At 42.2% G+C, this 24,739-nt stretch overlaps 1 protein-coding gene across 3 annotated transcripts in view; it reads right to left on the bottom strand.

The window, feature by feature from the left end:
* APBB2 (amyloid beta precursor protein binding family B member 2) overlaps positions 1 to 24,739 on the bottom strand; it is a 243,694-nt gene that overhangs the window by 136,501 nt on the left and 82,454 nt on the right. For all 3 annotated transcript variants that reach the window (XM_084856916.1, XM_084856917.1, XM_084856914.1), the window contains exon 2: positions 3,414 to 3,524. In XM_084856916.1, coding sequence (XP_084713042.1) covers positions 3,414 to 3,459 — 46 coding nt within the window. In that variant the 5' untranslated portion in view covers positions 3,460 to 3,524. The remainder of the gene's footprint in view (positions 1 to 3,413; positions 3,525 to 24,739) is intronic.

Here is a 24,739-nt window from a genome sequence, read left to right as displayed (position 1 = left end):
TAAGTTACCTTCCTCAGGACACCAGCAGATATGCATTCTGTAAGGAAGTTGTATCATCTGTTCTACCCCTAGAGATGTAAAATTTCCAGAAATTTTGAGGGGGGGGGGAGAATGTTTTTTCTTGATTTTTTGGAAAAAAATGGGAATTTTGGAAACATTGAAAAAGAAGCAATACTTATTTTTTTTAGCACTCTTTACAGATCTAAAGTCACTTTGTGGCTTTAAGGCAGCCTTCCCCAACCTGATGCCCTCCGGATATTTTGGACATCAGCTCCCATCAGCCTCAGGCATCATGGCCAATGGTCAGGAACGCTGGGCACTGTTGTCCAAAACATCTGGAGGGCACCATGTTGGGGATGGCTGCTTTAGGAACATAAAGCAGCCTTTCTATTCCCAAAGATATTTTATGTATGACTTAAAATGCAAACTATTTAAAAACTTTTAAAAGTAAACTCAGTAAATTTGTAATTATTGTCTGAATAGATTAGAACTACATTAAATAACTGCTACAGCATCAGAAACACAGGAACAAAACCCAAGCTGTCAAGAATGCACATTTACTGTCAAGAATGCAGAATGGTGAAACATGTTGGGAAACTGAGCATAAATGTCTATTAGTAAAATATACTTCAGATCAATAATTTTAATACAGAATGAAAGAACTAACTATGCTGGGAATCTTACAGAAAGAATTAAAAAATATTTTCCCCCATGGCTTCATTATTTCCAGACATTTTACATGTCTAGTGTCTCTATAAAAGTGTTCTTATTACATAGTTTCTAGAAATCATTTTGTGGGGAGTAAAGGCTGGGTAACAATATATAAATACCTTATCTTAAATTCTAAGAGAAAATCTTTCATAATCCAAAGCTGTTGAATTTTTCCAGTTTTTCAGAAAAAAACAAAAATGGTCCTTGGAAAAAAACAGAAAAAAAACTATTTTTTCCTGATTTTTTCCAGTTTTTTTCCAAGCCTCCACATCTCTAGCTAGACCATTTAAAACAGACACATACCTAAAGATTGGACAGGTATTTCTTGCCCCAGAACAGATGTATTAAAAACTGTAGCTTTAATCCAGCCTGTTAACAGCTTTGAGCTAACTAAAAAGCCCAAGCAAAACGTCTTGCCCCAGTTTGGGACAAGGAAAACGCATTTGTGTATATGGGGGAGCACAATGGAAATTGTATGGAGGGCAGGAACAAACTGTAAAAGAGTTCTTTGGCGCAAGGAAATAGGGTGGGGAAGCCACAGATGCTGCTGTTATTACTGCAACAACAGGTTGACTAGTAAGATAAGTTGTGAATGCACTTCAAAAGAAAATTATTACTAAAAATGTTGTCCTGAATACCATTCAGTAAAAGAAATCATTGCAAGGCAAAGAAAGCTGGCGTTATCTTAGTAGCCTAGAGCATCAGCAAAAATTCCAAGACTTGAAACACAGTAATTAAAATTGTGTGATGGGGGTGGGACAGGGGGAATCACAAAGGACATTTCATGTACTGCCTCCTGAGAAGATCATTTGACATATCTTGGAATATATCACCAAGCCTGAAGGCTTGTGGATTATCACTGACAGTAGCCACAGGGACAGCCACATGTCAGCTACTATTTCAAGGAGATTAAAAGGGCAGGTTGCAAACTTTAAAGTAGCATTTAAACCTTTTACCAAAAACTGACCTCAGTGGGAGATGGAAGCAAAGCAAGGTCAACTGTGATAAGCTCCCTGAACTGCTTTTTCAGCAAGGAAGAAATAAGCAAGCATTGAGTTCACACTGGAAAGGGATAGCTAAATAGAACACATGCCTCAGTTAGACTAGGGACATGTCCTTATAGATGTCTCACTGATGTTCATTCAACACACCTGATATTCTCAAACCATAAAGTACCTGTGCACAACCCATGTTGATCTTCCACCTATCCATATAGCAAGTACAGGAAATCATGGGCAGTGACCCCATGTGGGAGAAGAACCATAGCTAATACATAAATCCCCACACAGAACCATGCCTTCCTTCCTCAAGTATGGTTCCCTCTAATTCTGGATTTGTGCTGCAGCACTGAACCAAGAACTTGGGAAGCATGTATGCTGATGCACCCAGGGATATATTTCATTGAACAGCATTTTGTAAAGAGCTGGAAAGATTTGGATGCTGAACCCCCATTGGCTTTCAACAGGCTTCAGTACTTTTAGTACTGAAAATATTTAACAAGTCAAACAGGTTTGATTTTTGGAGTTTGAATTGTGGGGCACAGCTGGAGAGAAAACGTATGCAGCATGTGCTTCCCGTGTAAAGTTTGAAGCAGGAGCTTGCACACATGTGGTGAGATGTACCCTTATCAGGAACTTATGCATTTCATTGTGTGGGTCATACGTGAGCAAAAAGTAGTAGTGCAATCACTTGAGCTTCCTCTCTTCTCCTTGTGGATAACATTCAGAGCCACTCACTGTATGTGTGTATGTGACAGCAAAAGAAATACCAGCTTCAGAATTTGGGAACACTTTTCTTGGTAGAGGGCGGCTATGTGCCCTGGTTTAAAGAGGACACTCCTCTGTTTGAAGGTGTCCTCTATCTGCTGAGTCCAAGTTCAGTTTAAAGCTAGCAGAGGCCTTGATATTGTCCCCAAACAGCCCCAGAACAGCAGAATGAACAGGTACTCAGGTCACTGTGGGGAGATGTACTGTATTTCTACTTAAATTATTTCTAAATCTGCATTTATACATATAAATTATTAGCATTGGCAAATTTTATTTATGCAAGTCTGTGTCTCCTTTTGTCCTCTTTTTTGGTGATACGTAAGAGGTCACCCTACAGTAAGGGTGGGCAACTTGTGGCCCCTCCAGATATTTTGGCCTACAACTCCCATGGTCTCTCATTGGTTATGCTGGCTAGGGCTGATGGGTGTTGTAGGCCAAAACATTTGGAGAGCCACAAGTTGCCCACCCCTGTTCTACAGGGATTGCAAACTTAGAATTATATTGTGCTGCTTTTGGCCATGTGCTTCATGAAAAATATCCCAGGGACAAACATTCTGCAAACCTGTATGTGAGACAGTGTACATGGATTGAGTGTGTCACTTCATGAAGATTAAAATGGCATAAAGACCTAACATATCTGTGATTTGGTCTGTGCATAAAAGTTAGTTGAGAAATTCAAACAGCGAAACTGGCAACTAGTCCACAGCAAACCTTTTGCTCTCCAATTAGTTATAAAAACAACCCCATTTGTTCTTTTAAAATACTGCCATGTAATTCTGAAATTGTAATACAGAATTACAAATACATCATTATTTATACAGCAGGGGATGCAGGCACTGCAATTTTAAAGGCTAAAGTCAACCAAGATACACTATGGGGGGGGGCGGGTTGTTTTGTTTTTAAATGGACAAGTAGGGGGAGGACTCACATACATACATGAATTGCTTTGACGATAGTGAGCCCCTGGGTATCGCCTGCCCATAGTGCCAGTCAGCACATTATCCCGTGTCGTCAGCTGTTTTCAAAGCACTCAGTGGAACTGTTTTACTGGAGGAGAAGGAAGAAGAAGAAAACAGAATGCAAAGATTTAGTACAATGCCTATATTGTTTTCATTAAAATGCTAATGACCCTTTCCACGGTTTCGGATAACGTGTTTATAAATTATTCACAGTCACATCAGCAGCAGAGATGAACTGTTGGGCTACCGATGTAGTGCAAATTTACCGGTTGTACTTGTCCTCCACCGATAAGCATAAATAATTTCAGGGCAAACACCTTGAAACATTGGCTCATCTGGGATTTCACTACCTCAGTACAGGCTGTGTTTCTCCAAGCACTGACTTAAGTTTTAAGTAAAGCTTGAAGTATGTAACTCATATAACATTCTCCATCTAACATTTTTGGTACATTCAGAGGAGGCAACTCTGAAGACTGATGCTTAGGACAAGGGATCTAAGACAAATGGCATTTGATTCCTTCTAACTTATATGATGATTAAGTTGGCTCACTGCACCTGCCCTATGAGAACTGAGGCAATTTGCTTCAGCTGGCTGCAGGCCTCTCCCCTCTTTCACAGAAGTTGTGTCTCCTATGCAGGTGAGATGGGGAAATTCGGGTATATTGGGGGGATTGTGAATATAATTTATTTCTGGAGAGGAGGTTCTTACAATTTGATAAAAGTGTTTGTTTCCTCCCTTTTAAAAACCATTTTAAAATGCCACTCGGAAGACTGGGAGGATGGATGACAGGTTTGTGTGGAAGAAGTGAAGGTTTGGGAGGATTCCTTAACTTACAGTTTAACAAGGGGATCCAATGGGTCCTTTTTTTTCTTTTTAAAAACAATTTTAAAGTGCCAACCAGCAGTTTCATGCTTTGAAAATGGCTGAATGATTATGCCCTTCCCTGACCCTATGAGATGATGTTGCATTGTTGGCATGGCATTGAATGGAAGAAAGACGACTGCCCGTATGGGCTGCCAATAGCGGCAACCATCATTTCCCTACACAATGCTATGGCAACGATGCAAAGTCATAACATAGTGTTTTTCCCAGGAAGGAGCATATTCACCTGCCCATTTTCAAAGTGTGCGGCAGTGCAGCAGGCTTCAAGGCAAACTGACTGGCATTTTAAAATGGTTTTTAAAAGGGAGGAAACAAACACTTTTATGAAATTGTAAGAACCTCCTCTCCAGAAATGAATTATATTCACAATCCCCCCAATATACCCGAATTTCCCCATCTCACCTGCATAGGAGACACAACTTCTGTGAAGGAGGGGAGAGGCCTGCAGCCAGCTGAAGCAAATTGCCTCAGTTCTCATAGGGCAGGTGCAGTGAGCCAACTTAATCATCATATAAGTTAGAAGGAATCAAATGCCATTTGTCTTAGATCCCTTGTCCTCAGATAATTCTAGATGACTCAGGTAAAAAAGTCAACCCCCATGTAGTCAAAGATTTTCCCCAGCAAGGAGACAAACACATAATCCACTAATTCAATGTTTCCCAACTTTAGGCATACTTTTTACTGGATTAAAATTGTAGGCACACTGTTACATCAGAAAAACCGTACTTTCAGACTGTGAAAGAATAACATGTATTACATGAAGCTCCCTGGGTGACCGTGAGCCAATCCCTACGATGCAGCCTAAGCTACCTTGTAGGGTTGCTGTGAGGATAAAACGGGGACAGAGCAGTGTACACTGCACCAAGCTCTTTGGAGGAAGGGCAAGATTGGGGGGGGGGGGTAGCCAGTCAGTCAGTCACTCACTATGAACCCAGACTACCAACAGGTCTAAGTCAGGATCTCTATCTGCTAGTTTTCATAAAAGGATATAAAATATTATATATATTGAAGTTATCGTGACAAACTGAAAGTAGGAAACTACTAGAATCTGCCACCACAGACCCCCTCAGCACATTCTTGCCTAGCTTTCTCTTCTGCAGGCTAGCTTTGAATGTGCAGGGAGATTATTTTTAGGGCCACGTCAAAAGCAAGGGATCCCTTTTCCTCCAAAACAGAAACAGGTCAATGTTCAACCTCAGCCATAATTATTTTTAATACAAAGGAACATTCAAAAAATTGATCAGCAAGTTGCAGTATGAAGTGGTAGAGACCAGCAACAAATATGTCATGTGACTTTCCTGATTATATAGTTTGGTTCTTTGTTACACTCAGGAAGGATCCAACAGTGGGGGTCACACTGTAAGGGGGGGACCTGAGCTCAGTGGTACACAAGTTTGCCTGCAGAAGGTCCCCGGTTCCCAGGGGGAGCGCCTTTTTGGTGATGGGTCCGATTATGGAACACTCCCCAGTGAAGTCCGCCTGGCCCCAACATTGTCATCTTTTCAGCGCTAGGTTAAGGCTTTCCTCTACTCCCAGGCATTTGATGGCACATGATGGGGCTTTTTAATTTAGTTAATTTAGTTTAATTTTATCAGGTTCTGGTATTTAAATTATTGTACATTTTTGTACATTTTAAACTTTGTTGTTAACATCTTGTATCTTTTTCTGAGAAAGGCATTAAATAAAATGTTATAAAATGTTATAAAATGTTAAAAGAAGCTAAAAAATAAAACCACAGAATTGTCAGTTACAAGGATCCAGTAGCAGGTCACATGAAAAATCTCTACGAGAAACCCTGGAGAGCCACTCCCAAATAGTGTTAGCTGGTTTAAGGCAGCTTCCTAGGTTTCTAATACAATTTGAGAATCCCTGAATAAGCCAATATAGTCTTTTGAAAGAGGGAATGGAGGGCAGGAGAGGATAAGTGAAAGGCAAAGCAATTTGCTAACCAACTTTCAGATATTTTAACAGAGTTATTATTGATATTAACATTTTACAGACAACTGGTTTATTTAAAATCTTTCTATCTTGCATCCTAACATTTCAGTCTCCAGGGTAGCTAACATATACATTTTAAAAATAGAGTTCACAGATAAATATAAGACAAAGTGAATGAGAAACTGAACGTGGATTATAAAAATACAACAGTAGATTTGATCAGCAACAGAGACAAACCATGAAGGTGCCCATTTCTCAGAATGTATCTAAATAGTATAGGTAGCATCACCGATGCAATGAATATGAACTTGAGCACACTCCGGGAGAGAGCAGAGGACAGGAAGGCCTGGCATGCTATGGTCCATGGGGTCAGGAAGAGTCGGACACGACTAAACAGCAACAACTTGGCATCAAAAAGAAGAGTGAGCACCAAGCAAGCATGTCAGTGGAGGGCGGGCCACAAAAAAAGTTCTGACCATAGTAACCGGCTCTCTACCCGGTACAGATGGGGGCAGGGGGGAGGAACTAAGCCTACGATAAGAGCCTCAGCACTCTTAAATGAGCAATTAAGACCATTAGCTTTTACAAAAGACCTATTTCTGATGGAGATGAAACTACTAGAAGTGGCTTGTTAATATGGATCAACACACAACATAGCTGCCTGAATTTTTCTACTCTCCTTGGGGTGTGGCTATGGGGATTGTCATGATGATGGCATGTACTTTAGAATTTACCACAATATCACCGGTCTTAGCTGTTATACCAGTCAAAGCTAGTAATAGGTGGTCTTTGCCACCAAGGCTACTTGGGCCTCCAGTGACAGAGATTAATCGAAGAGCACGCCCAGGCTACATACCCCATGCTACATAGAATTTTATTGAAGGGACGTAGCTGGTTCATCATCCAACACTGATGAAAGGCATTCCTTGTTACAGACACCACTTGGGATATCGATGTGCAGGATAGAACATGATAAGCAAACAATCTGGTTTCTCTTATACACTCTCTTCTCTCTGAAATTAGTGCAATCTGATGAAGGCTGATTTCATGGTTTAAGTCTGTTCAAGGGGGGACAGGGGAGGAGGGGGAGGAGGAGAGAGAGAGAGAAGTGTACCATATGTACCTACCATAAGTAGGCATCCCTCTTTCAGGAAAACCTTATGCAAATCAAATAAATGACATGTGAATAAATGACTTCGTGTACCAGGGGTCCACTGGCTCATAATATGACCCTGAGTGCGGTGGTTGGCCATACCTGCTATATATTTTTTATTAAAAAAACACACAAATGCAAAAGAGTAATTATTAAAATGGCTTTCAGGGGCTTTACTCAGAAATATACCATAAACCCTTGGAAAGGAGTACTAAGATGCATTACAAACCAGGCCTTCTACTAAAGTTCTTAACAAAATAAACAGAATCTCAGTCGAGCTAAAGCGTACAGACTCAACAACTCTGGAGAATTCTGTGAGGCAAAATTGCTACACCTGTCAACCAGTTGATTGGTATCTCTATGCCTGGCACATTTCCTCTGACTTACTAAAAACTGACACGGATCTAGTGCCAGTATGACCATCATTCTCCTCTGCTTATAGTCGTGACCTCTCCTGCTCCTGTCAAAGAATATTCAGCCACACATAACTTTGAGAGAGATGTCTCTGGAAGAGGAAAAGATATATCTTCAAGGACAATGTTGGACTGGACGTGCACCTGAAAGACTTCTTATTCTATCAACTGCCCTGAAACAGGATCCCCCACTAACTAAATTTCCTATAAAATATCCACCTCATCCAGACTGGAAGCTAACAAAATCCAGCCCCGTTACATGTACCTGTAACCATCAGAGTTGCTTACTATGATACAATCCCATGCAGTACCACACAGCATGAGCCAATTGTGTGGAACTTTCATACCACAGTGTCACCCTCCTCAAAGCTCAGTTTGGTGGGAAAGAGGCAAAATGTACACTGGAAGCAATGGGTCTGAAATGTACATTATGCTACCATGTAATCAGAAAGCGTTATAAACAACTACTTTACTATAGCTGCTGTTCAGTTTACTACTTGTCTTATCAGAACAATAGCTTTGCCCATTGCCCAAGCTGGCCTATGACACATGGGTACATGCATGACAAGATGGGGAAGAACCACACAATCCAAAGCATGTTTATTCCACAGTAAGTCTGACAAGTTCCATGGTACATATATTTACTATTGTAGCCAAACATTAACAGTATAATCCTGCAATCCTGTGCAAGTTTACTGAGGAGCAAGTCACACCGTGTTCAGTGGGACTTACTCTCAGGTAAACATGCAAATAATTGCATCAAAAAACAAGTTTTTGATTCTATATTTAAATATAGGAAGTCTGAACTTTCTCTTTTCTTGCTTTAAAATGCTTTAATCTGGGCTTTAAAAAAATTATTTTAAAGATTCTATAGACATGGAAACAGCTACAAGACAACAGGTAATAGGATTTTCCCAACACAACCCCATTTCTAAAAGAAATATCAAAACTAGGGGACTCTGATGAATGTGACAAAACAATTCTTGATTATGGAAAGGAGGGGGAAATTATGAATGATAAAAAAATACAAACCAGAATGAATTGAGGTTTTGTCCACCCCCACGTACAGCAGAACATGATACTAAGTTCTCGTTTCTGCAAGCATCAAGTTGGTAATTTGTGTGAGTGAAAAGAGCCATCGCATGTCAAACACTAGATAGTGGTTTCACATCATCTCAAGTAGAATACTTTCCATTAGAGGAACTTCACATATGAATTGATGAGAGATCAAGTCAGCCTTCCCCAACCTGGTGCCCTCCAAAGGTATTGGACTGCAACTCTGATGGTGGCCATGCAGCTGGGAATGATGGGAGTTGCAGTTCAACATACCTGGAGGGTACCAGGTTTGGGAATGCTGCATTGAGAGATATACATGCAGCATGATCATACCTGTGCAGGTGAGCAGGGGATGATCATAGCAGAAGACTCATCCCTTCTATGTGCCTGATTTCCACACATTGGACATCAAATATGCACTGGGCAGTTTGCATGAGGTGTCAGTCATCTGTAGTTTTACCCTTCCCTCCCCCCACCCCCACCTCGAACAGAACCCTATGCAGACATTTTGTTCTATATATAGACTTCAGGCGTAGAAACCAAGAGGGGCTGGCCACAGTGATCATGATCCTTTTTCTCATCACGCAGAGAAGAATTTCTGCATAGGGTTTATGAAAAACCATAAGAAGGAGATTTTTTTTAATATAGTAATTTCTGTTTTCAAATAAAAGAAGAAGCTCTTAGACTGATCAATCAAATTGCATAGTCAACTTGAATGACTAAACATTTTACCAGTCAGTTCTAAAAATATAAAGACATCTTCCATCTGAGGTGAAGGGCTTCTTTACTATTATATCAGCATTTCTATGCTGTTTTTCAGACCAACCCCCCCCCCCAACAGCTTGCAAGCAATTAAAAACAAAGCACAACTAAAATCAAAATGAAACAGACAAAAGCAGCAATCAATAAAACCTAACAGCAATTTATTAAACAGTTACCCTTTTCATGCGTACACCCACTTATGTGACATGTAAATATAACAAAGAAAAGTATCGCCCAGATACATTTCTCAAGGAACAAGGGCTGACAGTGGCTCCCCGCTAAGTGTACAGCCTGACAATGTAAGACCCAAAGCACACATTACTTTTTAAAGACTTAGCTAGCAGCGATGTCTTTTTAATTCTAGAATACATGCATCTGGACTGGGATCCTAGTGAGTGTGGGGTAGGAGGCTTTAACACTTTCTTCCATGATTTGGATTGGGGGGCGGGGCATGCCTGCAATTAATCTTGCCAAACAGTGATCCATTAAGCAAATTATCACTATTTGACAATATATATTCCAGGTACAGTGGGAGAGAAGGTTAAAGTCCCCTACTCCCCGCACTAAAGACACCTGCACTTGTTGTTGTTCAGTCGTTCAGTCGTGTCCGACTCTTCGTGACCCCATGGACCATAGCACGCCAAGCCTTCCTGTCCTGCGCTCTCTCCCGGAGCGTTTCAAGTTCATATTCATTGCATCGGTGATGCTATCTAGCCATCTCATCCTCTGCCGTCCCCTTCTCCTTTTGCCTTCAGTCTTTCCCAGCATCAGGGTCTTTTCCAGGGAGTTTTCTCTTCGCATTAGGTGGCCAAAATATTTGAGCTTCAGCTTCAGTATCTATCCTTCCAATGAGCACTCAGGGTTGATTTCCTTTAGGATTGACTGATTGGACCTCCTTGCAGTCCAGGGGACTCGTAAGAGTCTTCTCCAGCACCACAGTTCGAAAGCATCAATTCTTCGGCGCTCAGCCTTCCTCATAGTCCAGCTCTCACAGCCATACATTACTACTGGGAAAACCATAGCTTTGATTAGACGGACCTTTGTCGGCAAGGTGATGTCTCTGCTTCTTACTATGCTGTCTAGGTTGGCCATAGCTTTCCTCCCAAGGAGCAAGCGTCTTTTAATTTCATGGCTACAGTCACCGTCTGCGGTGATCTTGGAGCCCAAGAAAGTAAAATCTGTCACTGCTTCCATTTCTTCCCCTTCTATATGCCAGGAAGTGATGGGGCCAGATGCCATGATCTTAGTTTTTTGAATGTTGAGTTTCAAACCAGCTTTTGCACTCTCCTCTTTCACCCTCAACAAGAGGCTCTTGAGATCCTCTTCGCTTTCTGCCATTAGGGTGGTATCATCTGCATATCGGAGGTTGTTGATAATTCTCCCGGCAATCTTAATTCCGACCTGTGATTCATCCAACCTGGCGTTTCTCATGATGTACTCTGCATGTCAATTAAAGAAGCAGGGTGACAATATGCAGCCTTGTCATACTCCTTTCCCAATTTTGAACCAATCGGTTGTTCCATGTCTGGTTCTTACTGTTGCTTCTTGACCCTCGTACAGGTTTCTCAGGAGACAGGTAAGGTGGTCCGGTACTCCCATCACTTTAAGAATTTGCCACAGTTTGTTGTGATCCACACAATCAAAGGCTTTAGCATAGTCAATGAAGCAGAAATAGACGTTTTTCTGGAATTCTCTTGCTTTCTCCATGATGCAGCGAATGTTGGCGATTTGATCTCTAGTTCCTCTGCCTGTTCAAAACCCAGCTTGTACTTCCAGTAGTTCATAGAATCATAGAATAGTAGGGTTGGAAGGGGCCTACAAGGCCATCGAGTCCAACCCCCTGCTCAATGCAGGAATCCAAGTCAGAGCATCCCTGACAAATGGCTGTCCAGCCTCGTCTTGAAGGCCTCCAGTGTGGGGGAGCCCACCACCTCCCCAGGTAATTGGTTCCATTGTCGTATTGCTCTTACAGTCAGGAAGTTTTTCCTGATGTTCAGCCGGAATCTGGCTTCCTGTAACTTGAGCCCATTATTCCGTGTCCTGCACTCTGGGATGATCAAGAAGAGATCCTGGCCTTCTTCTCTGTGACAACCTTTCAAGTAGTTCTCAGTTCGCATACTGCTGAAGCCTAGCTTGTAGGATTTTGAGCATCACCTTGCTGGCATGTGAAATGAGCGCAATTGTGCGGTAGTTTGAATACGCTTTGGCGTTGCCCTTCTTTGGAATTGGAATGTAAACTGACTTTTTCCAGTCTTGCGGCCACTGTTGAGTGTTCCAAATTTGTTGGCATATTGAGTGCAGCACTTTAACAGCATCATCTTTTAGGATTTTAAATAGCTCAGCTGGAATACTGTCATCTCCACTAGCTTTGTTGTTACTAATGCTTCCTAAGGCCCACTTGACTTCACTCTCGTGGATGTCCGGCTCAAGTTCAGTGACCGCACTATCATGGCTATCAGGGACATTCAGATCTTTCCTGTATAGTTCTTCTGTGTATTCTTGCCACCTCTTCTTAATCTCATCTGCTTCTGTTATGTCCCTGCCTTCTTTGTCCTTTATCATGCCCATCTTTGCACAAAACGTTCCCTTGAGATCTCCGATTTTCTTGAAGAGATCTCTAGTCTTTCCCATTCTGTTGTTTTCCTTGATTTCTTTGCATTGTTCATTTAAGAAGGCCTTCTTGTCTCTCCTTGCTATTCTCTGGAACTCTGCATTCAGTTGGATATATCTTCCCCTTTCTCCTTTGCTTTTCGCTTCCCTTCTTTCTTCAGCTACTTGTAAAGCCTCCTCAGACAGCCACTTGGCTTTCTTGCTTTTCTTTTTCTTGGGGATGGATTGAGTTGCTGCCTCCTGAACAATGTTACAGACCTCGGCCATAGTTCCTCAGGCACTCTGTCTATCAGGTCTAATCCCTGAAATCTATTCCTCACCTCCACTGTATATTCATAAGGGATATGATTTAGGTCATACCTGAATGGTTTAGTGGTTTTCCCTACGTTCTTCAATTTAAGCCGAAATTTTGCAACAAGAAGCTCATGATCTGAGCCACAGTCAGCTCCAGGTCTTGTTTTTACTGTTTGTATAGAGCTTCTCCATCTTTGGCTGCAAAGGACATAATCAATCTGATTTCGATATTGACCATCTAGTGATGTCCATGTGTAGAGTCGCCTCTTGTGCTGTTGGAAAAGAGTGTTTGCTATGATCAGCGTGTTCTCTTGGCAAAACTGTATTAGCTTTTGTCCTGCTTCATTTTGTACACCAAGGCCATGCTTGCCTGTTATCCCGGTGATTTCTTGACTTCCTACTTTAGCATTCCAATCCCCTATGATGAAGAGGACATCTTTTTTTGGTGTTAGTTCTAGAAGGTGTTGTAGGTCTTCATAGAACCGATCAACCTCAGCTTCTTCGGCCTCAGTGGTTGGGGCATAGACTTGAATTACTGTGATATTGAATGGTTTGCCTTGGATTCGTACTGAGATCATTCTATCGTTTTTGAGATTGTACCCCAGTACTGCTTTTCCCACCCTTTTGTTGACTATGAGTGCTACTCCATTTCTTCTAAGGGATTCTTGCCCACATCAGTAAATATGATGGTCACCTGAATTAAATTCACCCATGCCTGTCCATTTTAGTTCACTGATTCCCAAGATGTCGATGTTCAGTCTTGCCATCTCATGTTTGACCACCTCCATCTTACCTTGATTCATTGATCTTACATTCCAGGTTCCTAAACAATATTGTTCTTTACAGCATCGGATTTTCTTTTCACCACCAGACACATCCACAGCTGAGTGTCCTTTCGGCTTTGGCCCAGCCGCTTCACTCTTTCTGGCGCTACTTGGAAATACTCTCTGCTCTTTCCCAGTAGGATATTGGACACCTTCCGACCTGAGGGGCTCATCTTCCGGCATCATATCTTTTAGCCTTGTGATACGTTCCATGGGGTTTTCTTGGCAAGAATACTGGAGTGGGTTGCCATTTCCTTCTCCAGTGGACCACATTTTGTCAGAACTCTCCGCCATGACCTGTCCATCTTGGGTGGCCCTGCACGGCATAGCTTATGGCTTCACTGAGTTACGCAAGCCCCTTCACCACAACAAGGCAGTGATCCATGAAGGGGCACCTGCACTTACTCTAGGGTAAAAAACAAACAAAAACAAAAAGATATAGCTGCTAGCTACATCTTTAAAGTAATCTGTGCTTTTGCTCTCAGATCTGAAATGGCCCTCAAATGCTGCATCTTTCTGTTACACAGTTGGAAAAGCTACATTGTACATTGGATGAGCCAGTGTGGTGTAGTGGCAAGAGTGTTGGACTAGGAGCTGGGAGATCCGGGTTCTAGTCCCCACTCGGCCATGGAAGCTCACTGGGTGACTTTGGGCCAGTCACACACTCTCAGCCCAACCCACCTCACAGGGTTGTTGTTGTGAGGATAAAATGGAGAGGAGGAGGATAATGTAAGCCGCCTTGGGTTCCTTGCAAGAGGAAAAAAGGCGGGGTATAAATGCAATAAATAAATAAATAAATAATTCTAGTCAATCTCAGTATCTTCCTTCTGTTATCAATCCTAGTCTAAATGCTGGAGCCATAGGTCAGTGGTAGAGCACATGCTTTGCATGCAGAAGGTGCAAGGTGTGATCCTCAGAATCTCAAGGTACGGAAGGAAAAACTCTTGCCTAAAATTCTGGGGAGCCATTGCCAGGCAGTAAAAACAGTACTGTCCAAACTGTCCAATGTAAGGCTGTCAGAAGGAGGTAGATACAGGGTAGTATCTTTCCCCATGGCAACTCAAGCCCATTGCAGTTGTTACTATCAAAACAGATACAAAGGGACTGCAGGGCCATGTGTTTAGCCCCATGGCTCCTCCTGGCCCCTCATAAGTTGAGAGAGAATTTCTGCCTTTTCTACCTGTGTAGGCTTTCTGTGCAATTCAGAACCTGGAAAAATCTGGAGAAGGGCTAAACATAACACCCCCTGTAGCCCCTTTATGTCTTTGTTGATGATAATGATTCCATTGGGCTTCAAGAAATGTAAGGAAGGGACGCAAAAGGATGAAAAGCAATGACTGAGAGGGAGAAGGAAGCAGAAAAGAGAATTTGAGAAGAAAATAAGACGTTGGAGGCTGGACGCCCTCTAAGGGAATTGTGGAATACTCTTGAATAAGGATTAAAGTGCCTTTCTAACAATACGAAGGCAGGAATGAGCCATTATCAAGGCACAAGGGATGTAGGGAAGGATTAACAGGTCTGTTATCACCTGTCACAATCTGTGAGGTTAGCCCAAGCCTCACATATCAAGTGACTCCAGTTATGCCCCCCCCATGTCAGATTGTCACATATACACAATTATATCGTGTATCACACAGCCAAGGAACTCCTGAGGTAGTTCTCTTCTAATCTCAGGGATCCTCAGGACAGTACTGAGAATATCAAGCTCCACCTTAGAGAGGTACAAATATTGGTACATTACCATCAGTAGAAAATAAAACCAATGATTTTTCACAGGAATAAGAATGGTGCCAGCCTAAAACAGGGGTGTGTGTGTGCTAGAACAAAGAAAGCACCTGTTGTACGCAAGCATAAGGGTCTTCTTTTCTTTTTTGAACAAAAAAAAGATTTGTGCCTAATATTCAAACATGGCCTCTTTTGAAATGATAAAATCTGTGCATTTTCCTTTTATGATTTAAAAAACCTGTTCCCAGTGGTGTTGTTCTACATTATTATCTATGAAAGAAGGCTGAGTAAACAACTGTAAGTGTAGCCTGTGACTTGTTTTCAAGTTGCCTCTTAAGCTCCACCCAACCCATGAGGAGTGGGCAACTTTCCACAGCACTTGGTATAATTGGTAACATCCTTGTAAACAACTCCATTTGTAAAGGGCAATATACCAGGAGATAAACTGCCAGAGCACTACCCAGCAACCACCATTGCTACCATCTACAAAATGGATTTTTTTTTTTTTGCTTATGTAGATGCACCCCAAGAGACTCTCACCTTCCGCTCTGTCAAGCTGCATGAGTTTCCCTTGGGGCTCAGATCTTTCCTTCCCACAGCCTACCAAAAACAAGACAACAAAAAGCTGCTCTGATTCTACAGGTATTATTTTTTCAACTTTGAATGCAGAGAGAATGATGCAATAATAGAATGGTTATCTTCCGGAAATGAATTGTGGAATGGGATTGTTTAGTTTATCTGTATTGTATGCAGGTCTTTGATCATGATTATTCAAACTCACAAGATAGGTAGCAGTGTGAGAGACTGTAAAAACAATAACACACAACTCATCTTGTGGAACTAGGGTGGTTTCTTCATCCCTGTCCCTGGGAATGCATGGTGGATGATCTGTACTGCTACAATGACAGCGATGCAAAGTACACTATAATAACATGCTGTATTTGGATAATCAAATAATATGCATGAACTGTGTAAACTTGCTTGCAGCCGCTTTGCTGTTCTGTTGTGCACGCGACTAAAGAAGTCAGGAAGCTGCACTTAACAGCTTCTTGTTAAGTGTGAACCAGGAACTATGATTAACAGCTTCCAAACAAGCCAGGATTTATAAGCTTAATTTAAGCCATCATTTAAAGCTGCCTTCTGATCCTGGCTTCTTTGGAAGCTATTAACCATATTTCTCAGTTGGTATATAACGGGGAACTATGTTTATGTGTGGCTTCCTGATTTGTTTCACTGCTCACGTGAAGGGAGGAGCAAAGTAGTAAAGGGGCTGTGTATGGGGACATGCAGCCAGTGCATATCCTGAATTATTAAGCCAAGATTTGATTGTCTAAATCAGGCTAAAGTGACACCTAATGACAGAATAAACAGGGCTACTAATTCAAAAAGAAAAAAGAGCATCCATATGTCCTAACCTAGTCATGTGTTTGAAATCTTCACCTAATAACAATAGCATTTATTTAGTGCTTTGGAGTGTTCCAAATACTTTGAGATGTCATTTATTTATGCATTTGTATACTGCTCTCCATCTTTCAAAGTGGCTTAACAGTAAAAAAAAAATCCAATATACCCTAAAAAAACCCTACAAACTATAAATTGTTAATTATGAAAAGCATTAACACAGTAAATAAGTCAATTAGACAAGACAATAAAATAAATCCAGTGTGCTCAATAACATCTATCTCTGCTGAAAGTCAACATCAAAAAGTAATTTCCTTCTCTGGGGAGGGAGGAATGCCACTACTGAAAAAATGTAAGATCTCACTATTTCCCATCATACCTCCAGTTGAGAGATAATAAAACACAAGAAGGGACATTCCTTAAGATACAGGAAGTAACATTCCAGAACTCAAAATTAATATTATATTAGTAATCCTTACAACAGCCTTGTAAAGAAGGATAATTTATACCCCAAAAGGCAGCTGGAAAGATTGTAGTTGAGAAATACTGACTTGAGTAAGACCACCTAATAAATTCATGGCAGAGATGAGGTTTGAAGATAGGACTTCTGCTTTGTTTTTTGCCTGTCTTAATTTTTTCTTTATGTTTGTCTCATGAACTGTGCACATGCCCTAGAATCCAGTGCAGGAGACAGAAGTTCTATGGTAGACGCACGTTTTAGTGCAGTCTTTCCCAGCCTGGCACCCTCCAGATGTTTTGGACTACAATTCCTAGGATTCCTAACTACTGATAACTACTGATCATGCTGGCTGGGACTGATGGGAGTTGAAGTCCCAGGTTGTGGTGGACAGCTCAATGAAGATGTCAGCCCAGTGTGCGGCCGCTGTAAAAAGGGCAAACTCCATGTTAGGCATAATTAGAAAAGGAGTTGAGAATAAAATTGCCAATATCATACTGCCCCTATACAAATCTATAGTGCAGCCAAGCTTGCAATACTGTGTCCAGTTCTGGTCACTACACCTAAAAAAATATATTGTCGAGCTGGAAAAAGTGCAGAACAGGGCAACTAAAATTATCAAGGGACTGGAGCATCTCCCCCATGAGAGAAGGTTACAACAGCTGGGATTGTTTAGCTTGGAAAAAAGGAAGGTAAGGGAAGACATGATAAGAGGTCTACAGAATTATGCATGGTGTGGAGAATGTGGATAGGGGGACATTTTTCTCCCTCTCTCAAAATACTAGAACCGGGGGTCATCCTATGAAGCTGATTGGTGGGAGATTCTGGACAGATAAAAGGAAGTACTTCTTCACAGAGCGCATAGTTAAACTATGGAATTTGCTACCACAGGATGTTGTGATGGCTACCAATTTGGATGGCTTTAAAAGGGGGTTGGACAAATTCATGTAGGAGAAGGCTATCGATGGCTACTAGTCCTGATGGCTATTTGCTACCTCCAGAACCAGAGGCAGTGACCCAGTGTACACCAGTTGCTGGGGAACATGGGTCGGAGGCTGCTGTTGTGCTCTGCCCTGCTTGTGGGTTTCCGGTCGGCAGCTGGTTGGCCACTGTGTGAAGAGAATGCTGGACTAGATGGACCCTTGGTCTGATCCAGCATGGCTCTTCTTATGTTCTTATGAAGTCCAAAACATCTGGAGGGCCCCAGGGGAGAACGCTGTTTTAGTGTGTGCACATCATCGGTCAAGTTGGAACTTATCACCTGCATCAACTGGGAGCATAACTTAGAACAAACCCAACACTTTACTACAACTCCAGATTCCAAGTGAAGACTGGGCGATTAGCAGTGGGTGAGCTGTCCTTTCAGCCAAGCTTTTTTGCCATTCAGTTCTCATCTAATTGAGAATCCTCTGGTACATTTCTAAAGTATCCCAGAACTCAGTTTGAAAACCACCTATGGCAGGACTGTGCAGAAGGTAGCTAGAAGGGGTGATCTGCAGTGGACCAGCAAGCGTCTCTGCATCCAAACTGTCTAATAATACCACCAACTAAAAAGCTTTGCCCCAGTCCAAACTTAGGTTCCTGAAAAAGAATACTGGGGGGGGGGGGGAGTGGATTTTTGTGTGAAAGGACTTGTGAGGTTGGTTTTGGTTATCACAAATTCCTGAGCATCTGCTCAGAGGCAACTTGTTCCTTAATTCCTAGGGCATGTCCATCCACTTGAGCCACTGTTTTGCACCTTGCTCTGGTCAGGGGACCTCAAGGTTGTAGTAAAAGACAGAGTAGATCGGGAAAGCCAGAGGTCTGCCAATCCCTGTTTTATGCATCCTGATAGGCAACCCTGAAAAGATTATTGCTGTCTGAGTTTCATAGAGAATAGGGCTATTGGTGGCTGCTAATCATAGTGGCTATATTCAAACTCCTGGTTCAGAGGCTACATGCCTCTGAATACCAGTTGTTGCAGAACAACAGCAAGAGAGAATTATTGCTTTCATCTCCTGCTTGTGAGCTTCCCAAGAGGCATCTGATTGGACACTGTGGGACACAGATCTTTGGTTTGCTCCAGCAAGGCTCTTCTTTAACTACATCCTGTAAAAGAGGGGCAAGAGATTCTTTTCATTCTTAACTGAAATAGAGCTATGAAAAGGACTTACACTTACCCAGTAGAACATCAGAAATACAGGCTTACAAGAATTGGGGGTGAAGTGAGGGGAATCTTATTGAAAAAATCAGAATCCTAAAATGGTAGCCATACAAAAGTAAAGTGGAAGCACTAGAAGTGCAAATTCTAATACACAAAGTTTTCTTTCAGCTTGATTATTGGTCTAAGTATTTCTACATTTTTAATAAACCTTTTTCTAGAATAAAGTAGAGCCTTGTCAATTAATTAATTAATTAATTAAAGTACTTCTTAAATAGGAAACTATAGAGAGCTTTTATGACCTTTTTATGTTCTTCTGATTACCTTGGACAACAATTACACTGGCAAAATAAATTACATACCACTTGCCAATAAAATGTTTACAATTAGCCTCTGAGCAGTGTGCCAAGAAATATCAGTGATTATATATTGGATCAGATATCAGATAAACTCTAGTACTTTGTGTGCTGAAAAAGTGCACGGCAAGCCAAAACCAATACAGAGTTAGTGGGCCTTTGGATTTTTTCCCTGATGAACTGTATAGTCGATTTGACAAAAGATATAGTAAAATGTACCTTATTTATTTTTTGTACTGGGAAGCCAGAAAAACAGTGATTAGAAAAATCAGCAGAACACTGTTATCAATACTGTAGGAACTAAAATGCCTTCATATTTCTTCCAGTATGAACCAACACATAAAAAAATCCATACATGCTATGAATATTATTAACTCTACAGTATCTTAAAGAACAACCTTAGAACACAGACATTTTATCATTATCTGTTACCAGCAATGCGAGGCTGAGATGTCTGGAATGCCACTAAGGGCCTGTTTGGACGTTGCTTCTGTCAAGCCCCACAATTTTCCCCAGGCAGTGATCAGCAGTGCACTCCTTCTCACCCTCCCCTCACTGAGGAGAGATGTAAACAACTCAACTGGGATACCTGGTGATTATTTCGCCTGAACCTGGGACATAATCAGAGAAGCAGCAACTGTATGCCTTTCACAGGAAAGAACAACTCTTCTCTCAGCCATCCAAATCTGAGAACTGTTTACATACACTGGGAAAAACATGTGTTTAGTTTTTAGTCACGTACAGGCAGCAGGACGTCCCAACCACTCGATGGTTCCCTGGGTCTTTTACGTCAGTGTACACATATTTCAAAACACTTGTTTTTCTCCCACAAACCTTACAGCAAGCATGCAGAACTGCAGCCAGAGGGCCGAATTTCATTTCAGAAGAAGCCACATTCCAGTGGTGTGCAGGGCCTTTAAAAATGTTCTGACCTGGCACTTTGAGCAGCATCTGGTGACTCCATCTAGCCATCCTTTTATTTTCCCACATGCCTCAGGCCTAGCATCATTCTGGGGCATTGTGGGAAATTAAAAGGATGGCTAGACTCAAACACCCAGCACTGCTTGGAGCAACGCTAACGCAGCCAGATAAGATCCCCAAGGCACACCGATGGGGGGGGGGGCACAACTTTGTTCGGATCCCCCTCAAACCTAGAGCCAGCCTACATAGGCAACACTGTCTGCTCAGTCCAAAGGCCCTTATACACTTACACAGTGGAGCTCTGATATGCACAAAGAACATCTATATGCCCCAAATCTTGTTTGCAGTGTCAGGGGCAGCTCCCTGTTTGCACCCATGCAAATAAGACAGGTTTGATCAAAGCAAATGCAGCTTGCTTGTAAAACAATGTCCCTTGAAGAATTCTGTCACCAGTTTAATGTGATTATTTTACACACACATGTTTATTTGTAATATTCCTATTGTGCAGTCTTTTCTAACAGTTGTCTACCAAATCCATAATAAATAATATTAGCTGACTTGCTATTATTCACTGATCACTGCAATCACAAGCCTAGTTCTCCTGCCACTGTGGCCTGCTTCTCACTGAGGTGGTAAACTTGTATCTGGGCTGTACCACATCAGATTGTAGGTGAAGGCTCACATGATTAAATACCCTCCTGAACAACAATTAAAAAGTCCCTGCACAGAGAAAATTAGCATGCGCAAGAGGAGGGTTTGGGTCATCTTCTTACTGACAGGCTTGCTTTCTACATTCAGGGAGATTTTTGTTCATTTTTGCTTTTTATGGAGAAAATTTGACCATCATGCAAGCTCTGATCTGCCATCTGGCATGGAACAGACCAGATACAGGTTTACAACCTTGGTGCCCCAGTGGCAGAAAAAGCCACGTTAGATGTCTCCCTTCCAACCCGCCCCCAAAGTCCTGAATGTAGCACACTGGTGGTATTGTGAGTACACAATGCTACTCCTCTGAGACAGGAACAAGGGGCAAGCAAAACATTTACTAGAACACTTATATGATTATGCTAAGTTTTTCTTTCATTTTTTATGCAAGTATCTCACCTGCATCCTGTCCTTCTTTCAAGGAGCTAAGATATCCAATTTATCTTACCTTACAACAACCCCTGAGGGAGCTTAGACTAAAAAATAGTGACATCCCCAAGGCCATCCTGTGAGCTGCCTATCTGACAGGGGATTTAAGCCAGCCCTCTCAAGTCCAAATCCATCATTCTCCTCACTACATTACAATGGTTCACACAGGCTTTTAGAATCACCAAACGTTAGGGATTCTGTTTCGGGTTCTTTATGTGAAAGGCTTGAGGCACTTGGGCAGAGTATCTGAACTGCTCTATCATCCCCCCTCCCCCTTTGTGGGAATTACTAGAGTCAGGAATTATTCAAAGTACAGCAGAGTATAATGAAGTTCATGTTTTCTCTCTTGACTGGAGTCTGAAGAAAAACTGATGTAATTATTTCACATTTTGCATCAGAGTTTCCTAATGCAATTCAGAATGCAGTAGCAGCAGCAGTTCAGACAGCCACCTCCTTTAAAAGCAGATGCTGCAGTAGCTGGAAAGCAGCCATGGTCTCTCTGCAGCAGGGAACTTGCTAAAGCTGGAACTGGACATTGTGAGAGTTGTCTGACTGCTGCCAAAAGTAGTAGACTCAGTAGTAGACTCTTGTCTCTTCCCTTTGACTTCTCCCAAGTCGACTCATCCAAAAATATGTGACACGTTATCATCACACACTTCCCACCCCTGCTGCCCTTTATTGGCTGCCATTTGTGGAAGCAACGAAACTTAGAACATGGTTGGGTCGCGACGTGTATTACTAGCCATTACTGGGGGGTGGGTAGGGAGAACAAGATCCTTGTACACCTGGTGTTGCATAAACAAGACGCTCTAAATCATTTTTCTGGAAGGCTGATCAATTCACCTCTCAAGAAGGGAACCAACACACAGCACAAAGGGTACAACTCAGTTTTATTGTTTCGTGAAACAGATCGGCAGAGGAGCTCCTGCTCAAAACAAAGCTGACAAAGAGACAAAGACCCACCCAGCATACTTATACACCAGCTGCTAAGCATATGTATATGTGTTATTCCCTGGTTGGTCCAACTGTACATTATTCCTTTATATGGATATGTTCTCCTTTTTCTCGGACAAAGCTTTGTCCATCCTGTGACCCTCCCCTTTGCTGAGCCTTCTATGTCTTACGTGGCAGAAATTTAGCAAAGGCAAGCAGATTTTTACTACACTGGGTTTGGCACTGACTAACAAATCCTCATTTGTTAAACCAGTTTCTCATCATGACCATGGTTTATCGGACCAATATTGTTATATCTGAAGCAGACCACCAATTCTAGCTGGGACAAATCAAACATTCTTTGGCAGAGGCGGCCCTAATGTTTGGGTGCACAGGCGGCATCCACCTAAACAATGCCCCCTTCCAGACCAGCAGAATTAACTTACAGTGTTATCACTAGTGCTGCACAAAAACAGAATGGAAGAAGAGGGAGGGATGGTTACCCCCATCCCATGCTCCCCCCCCCCGCCTCTCTCTCTCTCACACATACACTCTAAATGCAGGGGGTTGGGGCACTTTCCCCATGCAAGTTAGTTAGTGCAGTCTGTCAGAAGGTGTAATTGATGGAGAACAATCCAAAGGGAGTATGAATGCATGTTTTTACAGCAGTATGTACGTGTGTTTTCTGTGTGCATGTGTGTAACTTCTCATCTCCCCACCTTTCCTGGCCAACTCCATCTTCCCAAGCCCACCCAAGTCCTCTGCAAGCAGAAAGGTATCATATTGAAACCACCAAAACTATGCACCTCTCTCATCATTCTGATCCTGTGACTCCATTCCTTAAATCCCCCTCACTGGGATTCCTGACTGCTCCTGGATCCTGCACAAGCTCCTTGCCCTTTAATTTCATTATTTCATTTCATTTCATTTCATTTCATTTCTATACCAGCCAATAGCCAAAGCTCTCTATCCTTGAAAGCCCTTTGTGGCTTTGCCACTACTTATCTCTCTGCATTTATATCCCAAAACATCTCTTCCTGTGATTTTTGCTCATCCAGTTCCACCAGCCTCAGCCATACAAAGATCTCTGGCTCCCTAAAACAACTCCACCCATTTTCCCTTGCTGCCCCTTAGGCTTGGGACTCCCTCCCAGAACAGAAGGAAAGGGAGAGGATTGGCAACAGCTGATATTCAACAAGAGGGTTAAACACAGGTGTCACACTCAATGCCCTAGCATTCCCATCATCCTCAGTTGACATGGCCATTGGCTATAATGGCTGGGGATTATGTGTCCAACACAACAATTGGACCTGGAATGCGGAGACCTGGGTTCACTCTGGGGAGTTTTGGGAAGAGAACCGACCTATCTAGTACATGGATAACCTCACTCATGCCACTCTGAGCTAGAGGAAGCGAAGAATACAAATGTGATAGATAGATAGATAGATAGATAGATAGATAAATAAATGGTATACAAGGACAAAATATCACACTCTCAATGTCACATAACCAAAAGGGAGAACTCCAAATAAACAAATTGGTTTGTATTTATTTCTAAGCACTGCATCAGGCCATGTCTGTTTCCTGTCTAGAGTTCTGCTCCAGCCTAGACCCCTCTTGGCTTCCTCATCCCTCCTGACCCAGTATCTACCATAGCTGTTACTAAATAATCAATTGGCCCTTGACTAGTTTTTGAACTGTAACTGTGTTTGCTCCATCAACAGGGAGATTGAACCAAACCCTTGCGTTGTACTGAGCCAAAGCCTGAAGTAATTGCTTTTAATTCTTGGCCACAACATTATGGTCCAGTGGCAAGTTGGCTCTGCTTGGACAATCTTTCTGGAAGAAATACTTGGCTCCTTATTGACTCACAATTCCAGTCTGTTCCCCCAGGAACCTACTACTGCAAGGACATATACCTTCTCTGGGGAGTCTGATGCTACAAGGGGAACTAGCCTCAACCCAGCATATGCTATGCTCCTAAAAGTGAACTCAGCTGGTCAACTGCATATCAGTTTGGAAGTGAAACAGGGCTACCCAAAATAAACCAGTGGGTGTTATGTGTTTGGGGGATTTCCTGGGCATGTACACAGAAGTACAGGAGTTTGAAAATTAAAAGAAAATGAAACCACTCCAAACAACCCCATGAGCTTCCAGGACCTTCTCAATGTTGATGGGATAGAGATAAGAAAATTCTAGAGCAGAGATGGGGGACCTCTGGCCTGCAGGCCTAGTCCGGCCTGCAGAGGTTCTCCATGTGGCCCACATAGGCTTGGGCTCCCTCCACGGCCCCCACCCACTCC

The sequence above is a fragment of the Heloderma suspectum genome, chromosome 5, assembly GCF_057233095.1.
Source record: "Heloderma suspectum isolate Gila_16-S chromosome 5, 16-S_ref, whole genome shotgun sequence".
NCBI classification, from domain to species: Eukaryota; Metazoa; Chordata; class Lepidosauria; order Squamata; family Helodermatidae; genus Heloderma; species Heloderma suspectum.
The sequence above is the reverse complement of the archived record's forward strand: the minus strand, read 5'-3'. Positions and strand labels throughout refer to the sequence as shown.